The sequence below is a fragment of the Dromiciops gliroides genome, chromosome 3, assembly GCF_019393635.1.
Source record: "Dromiciops gliroides isolate mDroGli1 chromosome 3, mDroGli1.pri, whole genome shotgun sequence".
Lineage (NCBI taxonomy): Eukaryota > Metazoa > Chordata > Mammalia > Microbiotheria > Microbiotheriidae > Dromiciops > Dromiciops gliroides.
The window spans coordinates 446,425,182-446,442,955 of record NC_057863.1 but is presented as its reverse complement, the minus strand read 5'-3'; the positions used below and the strand labels follow the sequence as shown (position 1 = coordinate 446,442,955).

The following is a 17,774-nucleotide window of genomic DNA, read 5'->3' as shown; positions in this document are numbered from 1 at the left end:
ACTTGGAACTGGGACTGTCCTAAATAGGAACTGAGTTCATCTGTGAAACTAATTACTTTCCCCTTCCCAGAGTATGAGATGGAGTAAGGGGTGGGAGGAGGATTAAGTCCCACATGTTAGGGGAATAAATTTGTATATTCGTGATTATACTTCTTGAAGTAAATATTCCTTTGTAAAAGCAAATCCAATTGTAAGTGGTTAAATGGAACTGGGGGCCCAATCCCTGAATGGTGAACATCATTGGTAGGGGCTAGAGCATTTTTCAGAACTCAAGAATCCCACCCTCCAAATTCCTTTAAGTGTATCAGGAATCCAGGGGGAAGGGGTGAAATGCAACATACCTGGCTTTCAGGCTCTGGGCACCAAGGAAGTCAATCTTAACATTAGTGTGAACACTAACTTCCCTTCATGTACACTGGACTCCAAGTAAACCAAGCTACTAATGATTCTTCAATCTTATTCCCCGCTACCTTTGTGAATCTGCATATATGGACTTCCAAAACTGAAATGGACTCAATCTACATTTCAGCCTGTTGAAAATTTTTGCCATATTAAAGACCCAGCTGAGGAGCCATCTTCTCCAAGAAGTATTCCCCAAATCTCCACAGCTATAAGTGATTTCTCTTGAGATGTATCTCATATGTATGTCTGTTCAACTCCTACACCTTCATCTCATTCTAACATATTCCAGTTTTTTGTATGGATTTAAACATACGAGGTATCTTAACAATTTTCTAGCTCAACCTATATTACAATAGGAATGTTCAGCCACGTCTGACTTGCTGTGACCCATTTTGGGGATTTCTTACCACAGATACTAGAGTGGTTTGCCATTTCCTTCTCCAGCTCATTTTACAGAAGAGGAACTGAGGCAAGCAGGGTTAAGTGACTTGCCCAGGGTCATATAGCTAAGTAAGTATCTAAGGCCATATTTGAACTCAGGAAGATGTCCTGACTCCATGCCCTCCACTGTGCCACCTAGCTGCTCTAGAGTCATAGGACCTGGTTTCATATCCCATTTCCAAGGGTTACTATCTACCTGACTTTGGCCAAGTTCCTTAACTTCCCAGATCTCTAGGTTCCTTAATGTAAAATCAGAACTTTGGGCAAAATGGCCCCTGAGTTTCCATTCACCTCTAGATCTATGATGTTATTTGAGAGAGGAAGACACTGACATCCAAAGACTTGTCCAAGAATGGAGCCCTGGCAAGTAGTAGAAGCTCCATACTAAAGCCTTATAAATTCCTTGAGAACAGACTTTTTGTCCTTTGTATTTTCCCCAGTGTCTTGGAGGAGGTCTTTGTACACAGGCTGCTTCATAAAGAGGTTTAGAGAAACTGAGAAGCAGTGGGCATCATGGATTTAGAGTTGTAAGAGAACCTTAGAGATCCCCAGAAAGGCCAACTCCTTCATTTTGCAGATGAGAAAAAGATACCAGGAAGTTTAGTGACTTGCCCGGGGTGTCAAAGCTAATAAGTGTCGGAGGCAGGATTTGAACCCAGGTCTCTTTGACTCCAAGACTAGTGGCCCAAGGTAACAGTAACAAAACTGGGATTTGAACCCAAGTTCCCCTACTCTTAGTCCAGTGCTCTTTCGACCCTAGACTTTCTTCCCACTTACTGTTTGTGGAATTAAATTTTGACCCCTCATCTCCTGTCCAAGGGCCATTGAACTGTATACTCTAACTTTTGAAGGCAGACTTGAAGTCAGGCAAGAAACCTCTCTAGTTCCTGAGAGTGCGTACACAATGCTGCTGTTTGTCATCAGCAGTCATCATCACCACCATTCTCGAAAAAAGCATTTTCGGAGCACGTGGGCTTAAAACATCAAGGGTAAGGAACAAGAACTCTGGGTGAGGGGTGGTGCGAGAAAATTAGGGATGGAATGCGGGGGCCGGAGGAAATCCGTTCTGGCCAGAGGATACCAGCTCTGTCTTCTTATTTCAAGCTGGAACGTTGATCTCTCCTTCCTTTCTTCCCCTTCCTCCCTTCCTTTTTCACACCAACTTCTTCAGCCTTCACCTTTTTCCCTCCCCCCCCCCCCCCTTTTCCTTTTTAGCGCCTATCTCCAGCCCAAGATTCGCTTCTAACCACGAACCAGCCAGGCGTCCCTCCGCATCCCGCCAGTCCCCTTTGGCGGCCACCACTAATGAGGCGAAAGTAGAGAGTTCTCATTCTGGAACTCCAAAGAGGGCAGGAGTCCTTGCACTGAGCATGTGCGAGCATGCACACTGGCCAGAACAGCTTTTAAGCATCTGTCACAGGTAACACATTCAGTTCCCCGGGGCTGGAGGAGTGGCGCGCGGGAGCTGGCCTGCTGCCTGACTTAGGGATCCCGTGCAGTGTACACTGCACCCCGGAGCTCAGCGACTGCGCTTTCCCTTAGGGGTGTGGGGGAGCATCCGTGGGTCCGCGTGTGTGGGGCTGGTTGACGGCAGGAAGAGCCAATCAGGGCTAGCAGCCCGGGCTGCCATGTGACAGGCGAGGCGGCCCCTTTCCCCAGCGCGGCCAGAGAGAGAGACAGAGGGGAGCCAGGGCTCAGAAGCTGCCCGAGCCATCGCCAGCAGCAGCAGCAGCAGCAGCAGCAGCAGCAGCAGCAGCAGCAGCAGCAGCAGCAGCAGCAGCTGCTCTGGCAGAGGCAGCTGAAGAGCAGACGCGGTCCGGCTGCGGAGGCTCCAGGGGACAGACGGACCTGCATCCCCGCCCTCCTCTATCTCCAGGACATTGCGAGGAGCCCGGCCGCTGCAGCAAGATCTGCAGGACAAGGCTGGACAAAGCAAGATGGCAGGGATCTTAGCCTGGTTCTGGAACGAGAGGTTCTGGCTCCCTCACAATGTCACCTGGGCAGATCTGAAGAACACAGAAGAAGCCACCTTCCCCCAGGCTGAAGATCTCTATCTCGCCTTCCCCTTGGCCTTCTTCATCTTCATGGTCAGGCTAGTCTTTGAAAGGTAAGAAGGGTTGGACGGTTTCTTCCCCTCCCCCTACACACACACACACACACACACACACACACACACACACACACACACACACACACACACACACACGTCTGTCTCCCTCTCTCTGCCTCCTTCCCCCTGTCTCCCTCTATTTCTCCCCTTCTCTTACACACACATACACATACACACACGCAGACACACACACAGACTCCTAGGCACCCGTTTTCTAGCACACACATCCTGGTACAGCTGTCGTCTTCCTTATCCAGACTCTAGCACAAGACATCTTCCTCTTTCTCGCTCCCTGTCACCCAGTGACCCCCAGCATCCCAGAGCCTTTGTGTAGAGAGCAAGAGAGTGTACATTTAACTGCGTTCCGATATAAGGGAAAAGAGATTCTTACTTGCTCATCAGTTCTTTTATGCCAAAAAAAAAAAAAGGGCTCAGCTTCCTAACGGAAGTGCAGGTTGTTATCTTTGGATCTTCTTGGTACTGCTACCTCCTCTCCTTGGGGAGAGGGGAACAAAAGGTGAAAAGCTGCAGATGGGGATGTATTGGACTTAGCTCGGATAGGTTCTCACTGTTCCCTCTCCTGCCCAACCAGGACACCCTGTATGTTGCTTCAACTGTAGCACTAGGAGGCAGGATTTCATTGGGAATGCTTGCCTACTACACATCTAATTCTAACAGAGCGGGACTAACGGATGGGAAGGGAGAAAGAAACACACTTCCAATCATTTGGTCCTGGTGTTGATTTTATGAACTTGCTTCCTCCATCCCGATTTTCCTTAGTATTTCCTTGCCTTTTGGCCCCACCTGACCTCTCAGTAGTCATATGTATCGCTCCAGGAGCCTACCTGAATGTTAAATATATTTTCATGTGGGATAGGTAGTGACTAATTTTGGAGGTCTCCAGCACTGCAGACCATTTCTGAGACAGGCTTCTTAAAAGGAGTAACTAACTGACTTGGTAATGATGAATTTCCAGACAGTTTAGTTTGATAGCCATAATTATTTTGAACTAAAATGCAAACAATATATTTTCATATTGACAGTTCTTTAATTTGGGTATATTCTTATTTGTAATTTATCAAAACCAAACTTAAAACTGCTTCATGTTTTTAGTTTTTACTTCTAAGGTAGATTTTCCAGGTGATTCTCTCTCTTAGTATTAGTGAAATATAGTGGAGGTCCACAGAGCTTACATAAGCTTACAGAGAAAGATTTTAATTTCTTAGATCACAGGGTAGTGAAGCAATTAGAATTCTTCCTTGATCCTCGTTGACCACTACCCTTTATATTAAAAAAGAAAGCTTTGTAGTGCTTTTCTGGGAGATACTTTGAAAAAAAATTGTTTAGGATGACAAAATTTGTTCTTGCTGTTATTTGTTGCTGGGGACTACTGTATTCCAAAGTTGCCTATTTCATGAAAAATCTGTTGCTGTGATGGTTGCAGTTTGTATTTTCCAATGGGCAAAATGATGCGTAATATGAGAACTGAGACAATTATCCAGATAAAGGAATTGAAATGCCCACAAGAATTATTTGGTATATTCTCTATTTAAAAACAAACAAACAAACAACCCACAACTGAAATATACATGCTCGGTCCCAATAGGTGGTGAAACATAAATGTTAAAACATAGCTGTATTTACAGTTTATTGATTATTGCTTCAGAAAGCAGATATTTATTGAGAAGATGAATGTATACCAACCTTAGTAATCTTCAAAAGAGACTATCTGGATAAGCAAAGCTTGTCATAGCAGCAATGTTCTCACATCTGAGTAGTCAGCTACTCCATTTGTAGAAAGATGTGTGCTCTTATTTCTTGGAGAACAAAAGCATGCCAGCAGAATGACTTGAGTGCAGACATCTGCATGTTCTTGGCTTCTTCTCTATACTGATTCCAGACTGTTCACTATTTGAAGTTAAAAAAAAAGTAGCATTTTTTTTTTACAGGGTGGAAACTAGTCTTGTCCTTAAATGCGATCCATTTTTGACATCTGGAAAAGTTGAAAACCATAAATGCATTTTTCCTGTTCATGAATATTTTATTTATTTATTTTAAAGTACAAACTCATGATTTAATGTGTAACTTACAAAGGAGACAGCTGTTTTCATCCATCAGTCACAGAAATTGGATCATATTGATATGTAGATAGGCAGTTAGACTTCTTTTAGACTGTTTAAAAACATGTATTATGTTAAGCAGTCTGCCTAGAAGTCAAATAATTCTCATTTATGGCTTCAATTATGAAGATAATGATGTTCATGCATTCTACTGTCCATGAAAATAAAAAGATAACTGACAAACTGTTGTTAGGATTTGTACTTAAGTGTTTTTCCAGTAGTGGTGATGGGTTTCCATTGAAGCCATCTTCACACTACTTCACCTGTTTTTTCTTGTGAGGAAGGGCACCCCCTGGTAGAGTCAATAGATTGGGGGGATTATTTGTGGAATTTTTGACTCTAGAAGAGAATGCCTCCTCTAGCTCACCTTTACCATACTCAGACCTATGACTTTAACCTCGGTAGTAGCCTGCTTTGTTCAAGTAATGGAGCTGATCTAATTGTTACTGTTAATATAGTTGTAATTCACTTTTATATAATAAATGTCTTTATAGAGTTGTATATGAATCTTTTCTTTTGCCAATTAAAAACTATTTTAAGTGGACTTATTAGAGGTTACTACTTAAAGGAATTTGACCTGAATCTTTTCACAGTATGAATAATTGCCATATAATTTGGATTATTTAATAACAAATTTTCACATATTGAGTTTTAAAAGCAGAACATACTTATAAATACACATAAACACAAATAATCGCATGGTTCTTTCTAATGAATTAGTCCCCCAAATAGACTAGATAAGGTGGAAAACATGAAATTGTTTTTCTTCTCTTTGCAATATAAGTATACGAAGTACAATTTCAATAATATTTTCTGGCAACATATTTCCCCATTGTTCAATCCTACCTTGATATGTTTGAGTCTCTGCCATTTCAAGATTGAGAGTAAAGGTATCTGGCCTCGGCATGGTGTCTTATGTAGCATATGTGCAACAATATGTATGCACAGCAGGGTTGGTTAAAAATGGAACCATGTACAGTCAATGAATTTTAACTGAAGCCCTAGATAACCTCATGCTTGGTGGTTTGGGAACAACCTTTATGGAGCTCTGATTTAGCTGGGTACAGTTGATTTCCAATATAGATGAAGGAATTGATGAGAAGTCATTTTTGGCAAATGCAGACTGTCTGCATGACAGATTGAAATGTCTAGTTTTTTTAAAAACTCTTTTTAGAATAAAATTAGAATTTATAAAAATATACTATAGGTTTGGCTTCATAATAATAACATGTGGTGATTGTGGTTGTCAGTTTTGTGAATCCATAGATAACACTAACCTGCTGGTTGTTTTAGATCATCATTCCAAGGGAAAGAGATCTGTGAAGGTTTAACATCTACCTAAACTTTGACTCTGGTACCACCACAGACATGTTCTCTTTTTGCAATATTAGAAAAGGGATAAGGGCTGGAACCATAATTTCATTGATATAAAGAAGCTGTAGTCTAAAAATGCAGGTCTGACCTCTTCCACTCTGACTACTGACCTCCCTGGCTTCCTGTAAGTCCCCCAAAACATTCTACCTTCTACAGGAAGCCTTCCTCAACCCCTCTTAATTCGAGTGCTTTCCTTTAAAAAATTATTTCTTATTTATACTATACATACCGTGTTTTGTCTAAATTTGCTTGTACATTGTCTCCCCTCTTAGATTGTAAGCTCCATCAGGGCAGGTACCTCAAGGTACCTGCCTTTTGCCTCTTTTTGTTTCCCTAGGGCTAAGAAGAGTTCTTGGAACACAGAAAGCACTTAATAAGTGCTGATTATACAATGATCCAAGACAGTCCCAAAGGACTATTGATGAAACATACTATCCACCTCCGAAGAAAGAACTGATATTGATTGAACACAGACTGAAGCAGGCTATTTTCACTTTCTTTCATTTTTTCTTTTATTAAAGTTTTCTAGTACAAAATGACTAATATGGTCATGTTTTACATAATTGCACACATATATAACCCATATCTGATTGCTAACTGTCTCAGGGAGGGCGGAAGTGAGGGAGGGAAGAAGGGATAAAAATTGGAACTCAAAATTATAAATAAAAATGTTTATTACAAAAAAAGTGTTGATTGATTGATTCATAAATAGTTGGGCTCAGAGCACTGAGAGGCAAAGAGACTTGACCTGGCATACATAGCCAGTATGTGTCAGGGGTGGGATTTTAACTCAGGTCTTCTAAGGCCAGCTCTCTATCCACTACACCAAAGGATCTTAAGCTGGAGTCTATGACCTAGGCTTAATTTTTTTTCTTTTGGATAAGGGGGATGACTATATATCAATATAATTGATTTCCTTTACAATCCTATTGTATTTTATTTTATGAATTTAAAAACATTTTGAGAAGGAATCCATAGGCTTTGCCGGAGTGCGAAAGTGGTTCATGACACAAAAAAGGTTAAGAAACCTGTACTATACCTCTCATTTCTATTGTATTATGAAGTCTAAATATACACAATTGTGAATTCAAGAACTGCAAAATTATTTCTTGGAAAGGGCAATTCCTTGAATTATAGGGAGTAGAAAGTATATACCCAAACAGGTATTTTTTTTTACCTGCATGAATTTAGGGGTGAGGAGGCAGCATGGAAAGAGCATTTATTGGATTAGAGGTCAGAGAACCCGGATTCTGGGTTAAACTCTGTCACTAATTAACTGTGATTTAGGGTAAGTCACAGATTCCCTCTGCCTTTTTACATTCTTGATTTAAGAAACAGTTTCCTAATTCCTACGAATAGGTTAGATTCCATTGGCCCTGTGTATTTCAAACATTGAGATTTCTCTTTTCTCAAAAAAGTTACTACTTATTACTTTATGAAACTCAGGTTAAATGCCTAAAATTGTTGCTCATAATGAGAGCCATTTATTTGATTGTAGGGATTTACAGCAGGAACATGTTGGCCTATGATTTTGTTACTTTTGTTTTTCAGCTGTATCTTTATGTTACTTTGTTTTAGGTAAAAGAAATCAGTTTAGTATGCCCTTAGCAAGCTAGGGAAAAGCTACAGTATTTCTGAAGAGTCAACAAATAAGAGCTTTTTTCTATTTTATAGCCGTTTCTCCCTAATTTCTTTACACCTCCTACCTCCGTAGCCTTTAGCTGTCCTACTTTAAGTAACAGGATATCTGTTGATCAAGGAGCACATTTAGAAAGTTAGAAATGGAAAGAATCTTAGAGATTCCTAGCTCTAGCTAGGTAGCTCAGTTGATAGAATACCCAGCCTGAAATCAGGAAGACTCATCTACCTGAATTCAAATCTGGCCTCAGATACTTACTTGTTGGGTGACCCTAGTCAAGTCACTTAACCTTCCTTGCCTCAGTTCTTCATCTGTTAAATGAACTAGAGAAGGAAATGGCAAGCCACTTCAGTATTTCTGCCAAGAAACCCCCAAATAGGGTCATGAAGAGTCATATATGACTAAAAAACTAGTTGACCCATCTGAACAACCCTCACTGTCCTCTACCTCCTTCCTAGTACATGACCCTTTCTAGGTTACTCTAGGTTGCAATGATGAGTTCACATCAGTTTGACTAGCAGATCCCCCATACTATATATGGTCATTCAAAGTTAGGACTTTCTTTCCCACCTTATTCAATTAAGAGGGAAATGTCTACCTTTTAACATCTTACTAAGTCCCTGATCCCTCTAGAATAAATGATTCTGAAGCATCAAATACAGGAAGAGAGTAATCTCCATTCAGGCTGATCCCTTACTGGAGTCAGAAGGGCTCCTTCTGGATTTACTTACTGCCTTTATGCCCCAATGCTTCCTGGGACCCTCCCCTACCACAGACATGTTTCTTTTGAAAGCTTTGTCCTTTGCTGTGTCCCCTGTGAGCTGTTAATTGATTACTTATTACTGATTTAAAAAGGGGGGAGTGAGGAAGTATGGTCGCATTTTATTTAAAAAAACAGGACTTCAGTACGATATGCATGAAATATTTTCTTATTTAGTAATACTCTGGACTGAAGATTAGACTTGCTAAATGTGCATGATTAGCTCATTAAATGAAGGCATGATAAAGATTAAAGATATGGAAACATGCCTACTTGTCATGGGCTAGTATTAGTGGTCAGAAGGGGATTGTGGCCCCAAAACAAAACCCAAACATCACTGAGTTTCTGACAGGTTTAGAAGAAGCAGATGTTGATGGTTGTTTTGTTGAAAAGCAGCCTAAGAGCAGAGCATGTGTTCTATTTATTTAAATTATAACCAACATTTATTTTTTAAAAATCAGCAAAATAACAGGTTGTCCTTTGATTCATGGAGGGTTGTTAGCTAGTTTGTATTAAGATAGCTAATTGGATGAATTGCATGTCATCTGTCTGAATGAATATTATCTTCAGCAGTAGATTGGACAACAATCAAAGATATGGCTATAAAAGGCAGCTAGGGTAGAGTCAGGAAGACGACTTCAAATTTGACTTCAAACACTATCTGTGTGACCCTGGACAAGTCACTTAATCCTGCTTGCCTCAGTTTCCTAATCTGTAAGATGACCTGGAGAAGGAAATGGCAAACCACTCCAGTGTCTCTGCCAAGAAAACTCCAAATGGAGTCACAAAGAGTCAGACGTAATGGAAACAACTGAACAATAAAATGGTTAAAAAAGAAATTATCTAAATCTCTTCCAGATGAGAGACTGTTTTAGAAATGATGTACATCCTTAATCATAATGAATAGTGAAATGATACCTGGAATTGCTTTAATATATTACTTGTGGAGTCATCAAAAATATGCCAGGAGCACCGTTAGCTCTTCCCTGGTGAGTCATAGGGGGTGAGTGGCAATCTCTTCTAGGCTTCCAGGTTGTCAGGAGACTTTAATATTGGAGTTGTTAAGAGTTTTTATTTATTATTGTTCTGTCATTTCAGTCAGGCCTAACTCTTTGTGATACGATCTGAGGTTAAGCAGCTTGGTCAGGGTCACAAAGCTATTGTTTGAGGCAGGATTTGAACTCAACTCTTCCCGACTCTAGGCCCAGCACTCTATCCACTGTGCCATCTAGCTGCCCAATGTTTGCCCTACTAGCCTTAGGGTCTTCAAATGTAAAATGATGTGGTTGGATTTGAAGGCCTCTAAGTTCTATCATACCCCTAAATTGAGAATCCTGTGATCCCAGGGAATGGCCTTATGCATTTGGTAGGACCTGGCGCACTCTCAATCTCATGTGATGCATTTTAAAAATAAATTACTATTTTTAAATGTATTTACATGTTGTGCATATCTAAAGTCTCTCTTCCCCCACCCCTGCCATCCAGCAAAACCAACAAAATTTCCACAAACATGACAAATCATTTCACAAATGTGGTACTTTGAACATTCTCAGTTTTTTCTTCATCATATTCATCTTCTTTCTAGCCCTTCTGGCCACTTATATTCCTGATGCCTTTATACATTTAAATAGCAACAGTAGAAACAGCAGCTGACATTTATAAAGCCCTTAACATACATTACTTAATTTGTCTCTTCTCCACAACAAGCCTATGTGGTATGCAGTACAAATGTTGTTTGTTCCATTTTACAAAGTAGCAAATAAGCTCAGAGACATGTGATTTGCCAGAGGACTTGCAATAATAAGTAGCAGGGCTGGGGAGATAAAGCCATTACCTGTAACCATAATACTTCCCTGCTGTTCCAGAGGTTATCCTCAAGGCTGTGATTTTTTTTTTTGTTTTGAGGCAATTGGGATTGAGTGACTTGCCCAAGGTTACATAGCTAGTAAGTGTCAAGTGTCTGAGTCCAGATTTGAACTCAGTTCCTCCTGAATCCAGGGCCAGTGCTCTATCTACTGTGCCACTTAGCTTCCCCCAAGGCTGTGATTTTTTGTGCTTCCTCTTTAACCCTTTCCTCTAATAAGACTCCATAAACCTTTTCTTTATAAAGTGCAAAGAACTTTAAACTGTAAAGTTCTATATAAATATGAGTTACCATTAATAATAATGCTTATAAACATTATTAATAATTAAAAAATCAATAGGATTTTAGATATCAAAAGGACTGTGGAGATTATTTATTTTACTTCTCTCATCTTGCTTATGAGTAAGATGAGGCCCCTAGAAGCTCAGTTGACTCATTTGAGATAATGCTATCTATTTTGTTGGGGGCAGAGAAGAGATGAGAGGAAGAAAAGCAATTTAAAAGAAACTTGTCCTTTCTGTCCAACCTACCCTCCCCCGATAATCTTTCTCTTACAGCAATCTTTCGCGATAGTATTTTCAGAGATGAAGTTGTTTTTCTGACAAGAGCATTTTGAGGTAAAATAACTAATAATTTTAATTCTGCCCTGGGTACACTCCTCTTCTCCTGCCTTTTCAGTTTCTTTTGATGTTGTCTTCCCATTAGAATCGAGTAAACTCCTTAAAGGCAGGGACTATGTTTCTGCCTGCATTTGTATTCCCAGAGTTTAGCACCACACCTCCCACATAGTAGGTGCTTAAAATGCTTATTGAATTAATAAAACTGTTGTCAATTTGATGATGGTTGGTCATCATCCTGACCAGTGCTTTGCCTCTTTGTTGCCACTTGGTAGTTTGTTTTTTCCATAGCCTTTGTTTACCCCCTTAGGAAATGCTCTTTGTTTGTCCTTTTGCTTTAGTCACATGTCTGTACTGTTTCTGTATGAGCCTTTCTATTTCAAGTCATTTCTCATCAGAGATGTGAGTCCCGTGGCTTCTAAATAGGATGCATGGGATATTTTGGAGATCATGCATTAGATTGTAGGTGATTTTATGTTTAGGGAGTGAGATGGGGAGAGAAAGAATAAAAGGCTTGGGGGAAGAAAGAATAGGAGGAGTAAAAAAAAAAGCACAATTAGTGTAATTATTTTCACAAAAAGGTTACAGAGGGAGTCATCAGCAGACCTCAAGGAAAAAAAAAGTCTAGACTCCTGACTCACAGATCTTTCTTCAGAACTGCTTAACCACTAGCCAGGCCTTGCTATTTCTGTTACTATCTGAGTTAGTGAAACATGACTTCACTGAAAACCACTGGTTTCCTTTTCTAATTCTGACTTTTTTTATGTTGTGAACAAATATTCTAGACCTTGGTATTTTGGAGTGGGTTTTTTTTTGGCGTGGGGAGTGGATAGGTACTATCACTTTATCACATGACAAAATGATAAATAAAGTGATAAATCAAACTTCTGTTGGAGTTGGGGGTGGGGAGGAGTAACTACTCTGTAGAACTGTGGGAGAGGTAGGAGCAAAAAAAGAGGGAGGAGGTAAGAGCAAAATAGATGCTGCTTGATAGCACACTTAGCATTTTAGTTGCCTTTTTCAGGAAGGTACTTGAAACAAATATACTTAAATGTCCATTTATGAATATTGTGGTATGTGAATTGCTAACAGCAAATTGCTGTGTTGCAATAGTACTTTGCCTTTTAGGAAATCACATTTCATATTTTTGTAGCATCTAGGTGATTAAAGCATAAAGATTTCAGTACACAATCCATTTAAGCTAATCAGGCTGATAGGATAAAATCCTCCTAATGACGGATTCAGAGGAGCTGAGACTACAGGTACTTCCTATACAAGCCTCCATTTGCCATTGATTAATAAGACTGAGGAAGAACAGATTGGCTCCCCTTTATCATTGGCTCAATGAAAAATATGATAATATTCAATAGAAGTTTAATTTTTATGTGTTTTAGAGAAATTTAAAACAAACATTTATAAATGATTTCACTGAATGCTATTCTAGGGCAACAGAAATATTAGAATTAGCAGATTCCTATTATAGATGCTCCTTGGGTAGTGCCAGAAATGGTTGTCTCAGTGCTCTCTCACTGTGTAAAATGGCTTCCTATATAACATTTTCAGGAAAATAATTTTATAAGTTCAACAGAGATTCCATTAAGCATTTGTTTTATATAGAGCACTGTTCGAGAACTCAGGAGATTGGCTGCTGCCCTCATGGTGCTTCCAGTTTAGTAGGGGCAGAGGATACCCATACAGAAAGCTAAATGTGCTATGGTATTGCATACATAAATTATAAAACAGGGTGGTATTTGAGGTCTGAGAGAGAAGGTCATGATCATGGTGGGAAGGAAGAGAACAAGCATTTATATAGTTCCTGCCGGGTGCCAGGCACTGTGCTAAGGGCTTTACATATGTTATTTCATTTTATCCTCCCAACTATCCTGCAAGGTAGGTGCTTTTATTATCCCCCTTGTATAGTTGAGGAAAATGAGGCCGACAGTAGTTTAGTGACTTGCCCAATGTCATGCAGCTAGTAAGTAATGGAGGGCAGATTTGAACTGAAGGTATTCCTGACTCTAGGCCCATCACTCCATCCACTTTGCCACCTAGCTATCTCACATTTGAAGAGGTCAGGACAGGCTCCTATAGGAGCCTGAGTTGGTCCTTTAGCAGTTGAAGACAGTGACACCAATTCAGTTACATTGTGAGTAGGGGTTTAGAGGAATGAGGATGCAATGCACATTTAAGTGACAGAGAATAGTTCAATTTGTCTGGAGCTTAGAGTACTATGTTTCTCTTTTGAGGGGTTAGTTAGAGATGATTTCTTTGTACACTTTAGTCTTCATTCATTCAATATGCATTTAAGTATCTACTATGTTGAGATGTGGTGGTGGGGGGGAACTAGGTAGTATAGTGGATAGAGGACTGAGCTTAGAATTAGGAACTCATCTCCATAGGTTCAAATCTGGCTCCAGACACTTACTAGCTGTCTGATCCTGGGCAAGTCACTTAACCTTGGTTGCCTCAGTTCCTGCTGTGTAAAATGAACTGGAGAAGGAAATGGTGCAAACGACTCAAACAGCTTTGTCAAGAAAACCCCAAATGGTGTTATGATTAAACAAAAAAGAAAAGAAAAGAAAATGACTAAACAAAGACAACATTCTGGGCATACCAAGACAAAAATGAAATGACCCTGCCCTCAAGGAATTATATTCTCTTTGAAGGGAATGGCATGCCAATAGGTAAGCAAAATTTTGATCCAGACTTCCATTTATATGATTTGATAAATGAAGGGAACTATGTGGTGAAAGAAAACCCTTTGTCAATTCAATTTAGCATCTGTTCTGCAATTTGTTGCCTTCAAGAGTTGCCTGGGGACATCGAGAAATTAAATAACTTGCCTAGTGTCACAGTCATTAATGTGTCAGACTTGAACCCAGTTCTTCTGAAGCTGTTTCTCCACATGTGCCTCCTTGCTATGTCTCATATTCTAAGTAATGTCAGCGTGGCTTGGGCATTGCCTCAGGAGAGGTCTCCTGATCTACACCATGAAGAGAAGCTAGGGGATCCAAGAGGTGGCTGTGAAAACACAAGGGGTTTGATGGAACTTTGCAAAATTTTTTCAGTTTATTAAAGGACCAGTATTGATAATATTTCAGGATTATAACTTTCAACAGGCCATTGTCTACTCAGTAGTTTACTTGACAGTCCTTTGATAAAATAGTTTGGTCTGAATTTAGCAGCTCCAAAAATCTTAATGGCTAAACTATGTTTTAGAAATAGGAGACTATGAATGAATGGAAATTGCGGGGGGGGGGGGTACTTAGTAATTCAGAGAACATAAGGAGTAGGAAAAATAAGTTTTTGTGTTGGGTGTTGGTACACCCTCTAATCCCAAGCTCAGCAGTGGACTCTTTTATATATGGGCTTAATGGGCATAATTGATCTTTTCAGTCCACTGAAATAGTCTCTTTCTGGACCCAGTCAAGAGTATCTTACCTCATAAATTGACTCCAAGGTATAAATCATCTTTCTTACATATTTAAATTTTTACTTCACAGTCCAATTTGCTTGATTAATTAGGATGGGAGATGAATGCCTTCTTTATATTGGGATGAAGTAGGAATATAGAGGGTTTGAATTGGTGGTGATGCCAATTTGCACTAAATATACTATTTTTTATGACAAATTACTACAGTGAATTAGAACTAGACTGTGTTTTTTTGATTTATCGATCTTATAATTCCAGGAGAACCCCAGTCCAAATTTTACCTCCCCAGTGAGAAATAACTTTCAGTAAAGTGTGTTTTGGAGAAACGCTTGTTGAGGTAATAGGTCCTGTTTGTATTCTTGATCCTTGGGCTGGAGAATTTATTTGATTCTGTTGTAGAGTAAATATTTATAGTTTTAGTTAAATGCTATGATCTCTGAACCACTGGCCCTCTTTAGGGAAGAAAATAAATCCCACAGAGAAGAGGAGCCTAAAAAGTTTCCCATCCAACAGACTTATTTCTGTCTTTGTGTGGGGTTTTGTTTTTGTTTTTGGCCATGCTTTGTTCTTGTCTGGTGAAAAGCAGGGGGATCATGCCTAGAACCAGTCACCTTGAGCTTTGTTGTAGTAAAGTGAGATTTAGGAAAGAGCTCTTCTTTCAAGAAAGAGTCACTTTCCAGGCCAGGGGGCTGGCTCTTGGTGGGGGTATTTCTTCAGCCTCACATCTGCCTTTTCCACTCCTGATCTACTGAATGAACTTGAAGGAAGTCACCACTCTCTCTCTGCTGATAGAGTTCACTACGAAATCATGTTATAGAATTTCAACTAGACTTTTACTGTTTCATGGTAAATCTTTTGCTTCTACTTAGTTGACTCTATTCTACTAACTCAGCAATTAAAAAAAAATCCTTCTTTTCTCAAACCTCCCACATCTATCCTACCATTTTATCAGCAGATGTCCTCATCTTCTAGTTCACCGGAAAAAGAGGTCATCTTTTGTGAATGCCCTTCATTGCCTACTATGTATCTCAAAATCTCTCTTCATCTTTGGCTATGTTGTCCTTTACTCCTGTCTCTGAGGAAGAGTTGGCTTTTTCCCTTGACCTATATATACACCCTCCCCATAATAGCTTGCCCCATACTTTAAAAATGTTTGCATCATAATACATAACCCTATACTATATCTCTCTTTCCTTTCATTTCCAAACTCAGAGAGAATCATCTCTAGTTGAAGTTTCTACTTCCTCACTGGTCATTTGGTTCTCAATCCCTTTGAAGTCTGGCTTCAATTAATTGAGGCTACTTTTCCCAATGTTACCCTGAACCTTTAATTTCTAAATTTAATGGCTTTTTTCTTAGTCCTTTTCTTCCTTGGCTTCTCTGCAGCTTTTGCTACTGTCGATCTAGAAACTCTTTCAACTCTTATTAAGCTTCTGTTATGCCCATTTGACTATGTCCTCTTACCACTTATCTCATTTTTACCTTGCTGAATCCTTATCCATCTTTAGCCTCTTTAACATGAAAGTTCCTGAGGGATATGTTTGGGCCCCCTTCTCTTTCTATCTACTCTCTCTTGGGTATCTATCTCATTAACTTCCATGAATTCAAGTGTCATCCTTATAATGATTACTACAAAATCTACATACTTAGAATTGATTTCTCCTGAACCTATTACATGATCCAGACAACTGCTTGCTGAATATTTTCTCCTTGATGCCCCACAGGCATCCCAAACTCAACATACCCAAAACAGAACTCACCTTTCTCTTATTTCTCTTGAGGGCAATTCTAGCCTTCCAAACGTCTAGTTTTATAACCTCAGAATCATCTTTTACTCTTTCCTCTTCCTCCCCCTGTACTTTCTCCAATCAGTTGCTAAGTTTTATGGATCATATCTTGACAACATCCTTTATATCTGTCTTCTCTGTTTGTGTGACTACAACCTTCATTAGGACCTGGTTAGGACTTCTTACCTGTACTACTATAATAACCAAATTTGTATCTCTGCCTTCAGTCTCTTCTCCTCCAAATGGTACCTCCTCTATAACACGGGTGCCAAATTACCTTCCTAAAGCACAGATCTGATCAAGTCACTTCCCTGCTCAAGAAACTTCAATGACTAGCCATTGCCTATAGGATAAAATGCAAACTCTTTGGCCTGGTACTACGAGTCCCTCTCAATATGTCTTTCACCTAACTTTCCAGCCTTGTTTCATGCTACTCTATTTTGTGACGTGTTTCAGCCAAATTTCACCCCCTACACATTTGCATGAGTAATTGTCCATAGTTGTTGTGAATATTGTTGACTTGGTCCTATTTACTTCGCTTTGTTTGTTTTCCTGTGAGTCTCTGTATTCTTCAGAGTCATAGTTTCTTCTTATGTAGTAATATTTCATTACATTCATGTAAAACAATTTTAACCATTCCTCATTCAATTGAAATAGAAAAAAAGAAGTTTACATTTCACATAATTATGATGCCTCTTACCTTTTTTTCCTTTTAATCCTATCTTGTGTTTAAGTTATAAGCATTTATTTTCATTGATATGATAGAGAGCATTAAAAATATAGGTCTTTTCCTTTGTATTAATTATTTCCCAATTTATCCTGTATATTACTCATTTGTATATCATTGTTTACATGTTGTCTTTCATAGTAGACTTTGAACTCCTTGAGAATAGGGATTGTCTTTTGCCTTTCTTTGTATTCCCAGTGCTTAGCACAGTGCCTGACACATAGTAGGTGCTTAATGAATGTTTATTGACTGACTGACAGTGGAAATCTACATAAGATGCTTTTTGAAGTCCAAGGAGAAAATAATATTAGGAACGGAGGAGTAATCATAAAAAGCTTCATAGAGGAGGTGGTAGTTGAGTTGATATACTTAGGTACACAGTGGATAGAGTGCTGAGCCTAGAGTCAGGAAGTTTATTGTTGTTCACTCATTTCAGTCCTGTCTGACTCTCTGTGACCCCATTTGGGGTTTTCTTGGTAAAGATACTGGAGTGATTTGTC

At 39.5% G+C, this 17,774-nt stretch overlaps 1 protein-coding gene across 2 annotated transcripts in view; it reads left to right on the top strand.

Moving 5' to 3' along the window:
- The first annotated feature begins 2,325 nt into the window (after positions 1 to 2,325).
- Positions 2,326 to 17,774, top strand: part of CERS6 (ceramide synthase 6) — a 317,556-nt gene continuing 302,107 nt past the window's right edge. The window contains exon 1 of one of the 2 annotated variants that reach the window (XM_043995602.1): positions 2,326 to 2,950. In XM_043995602.1, coding sequence (XP_043851537.1) covers positions 2,781 to 2,950 — 170 coding nt within the window. In that variant the 5' untranslated portion in view covers positions 2,326 to 2,780. The remainder of the gene's footprint in view (positions 2,951 to 17,774) is intronic. The other variant, XM_043995601.1, reaches the window with a different exon arrangement.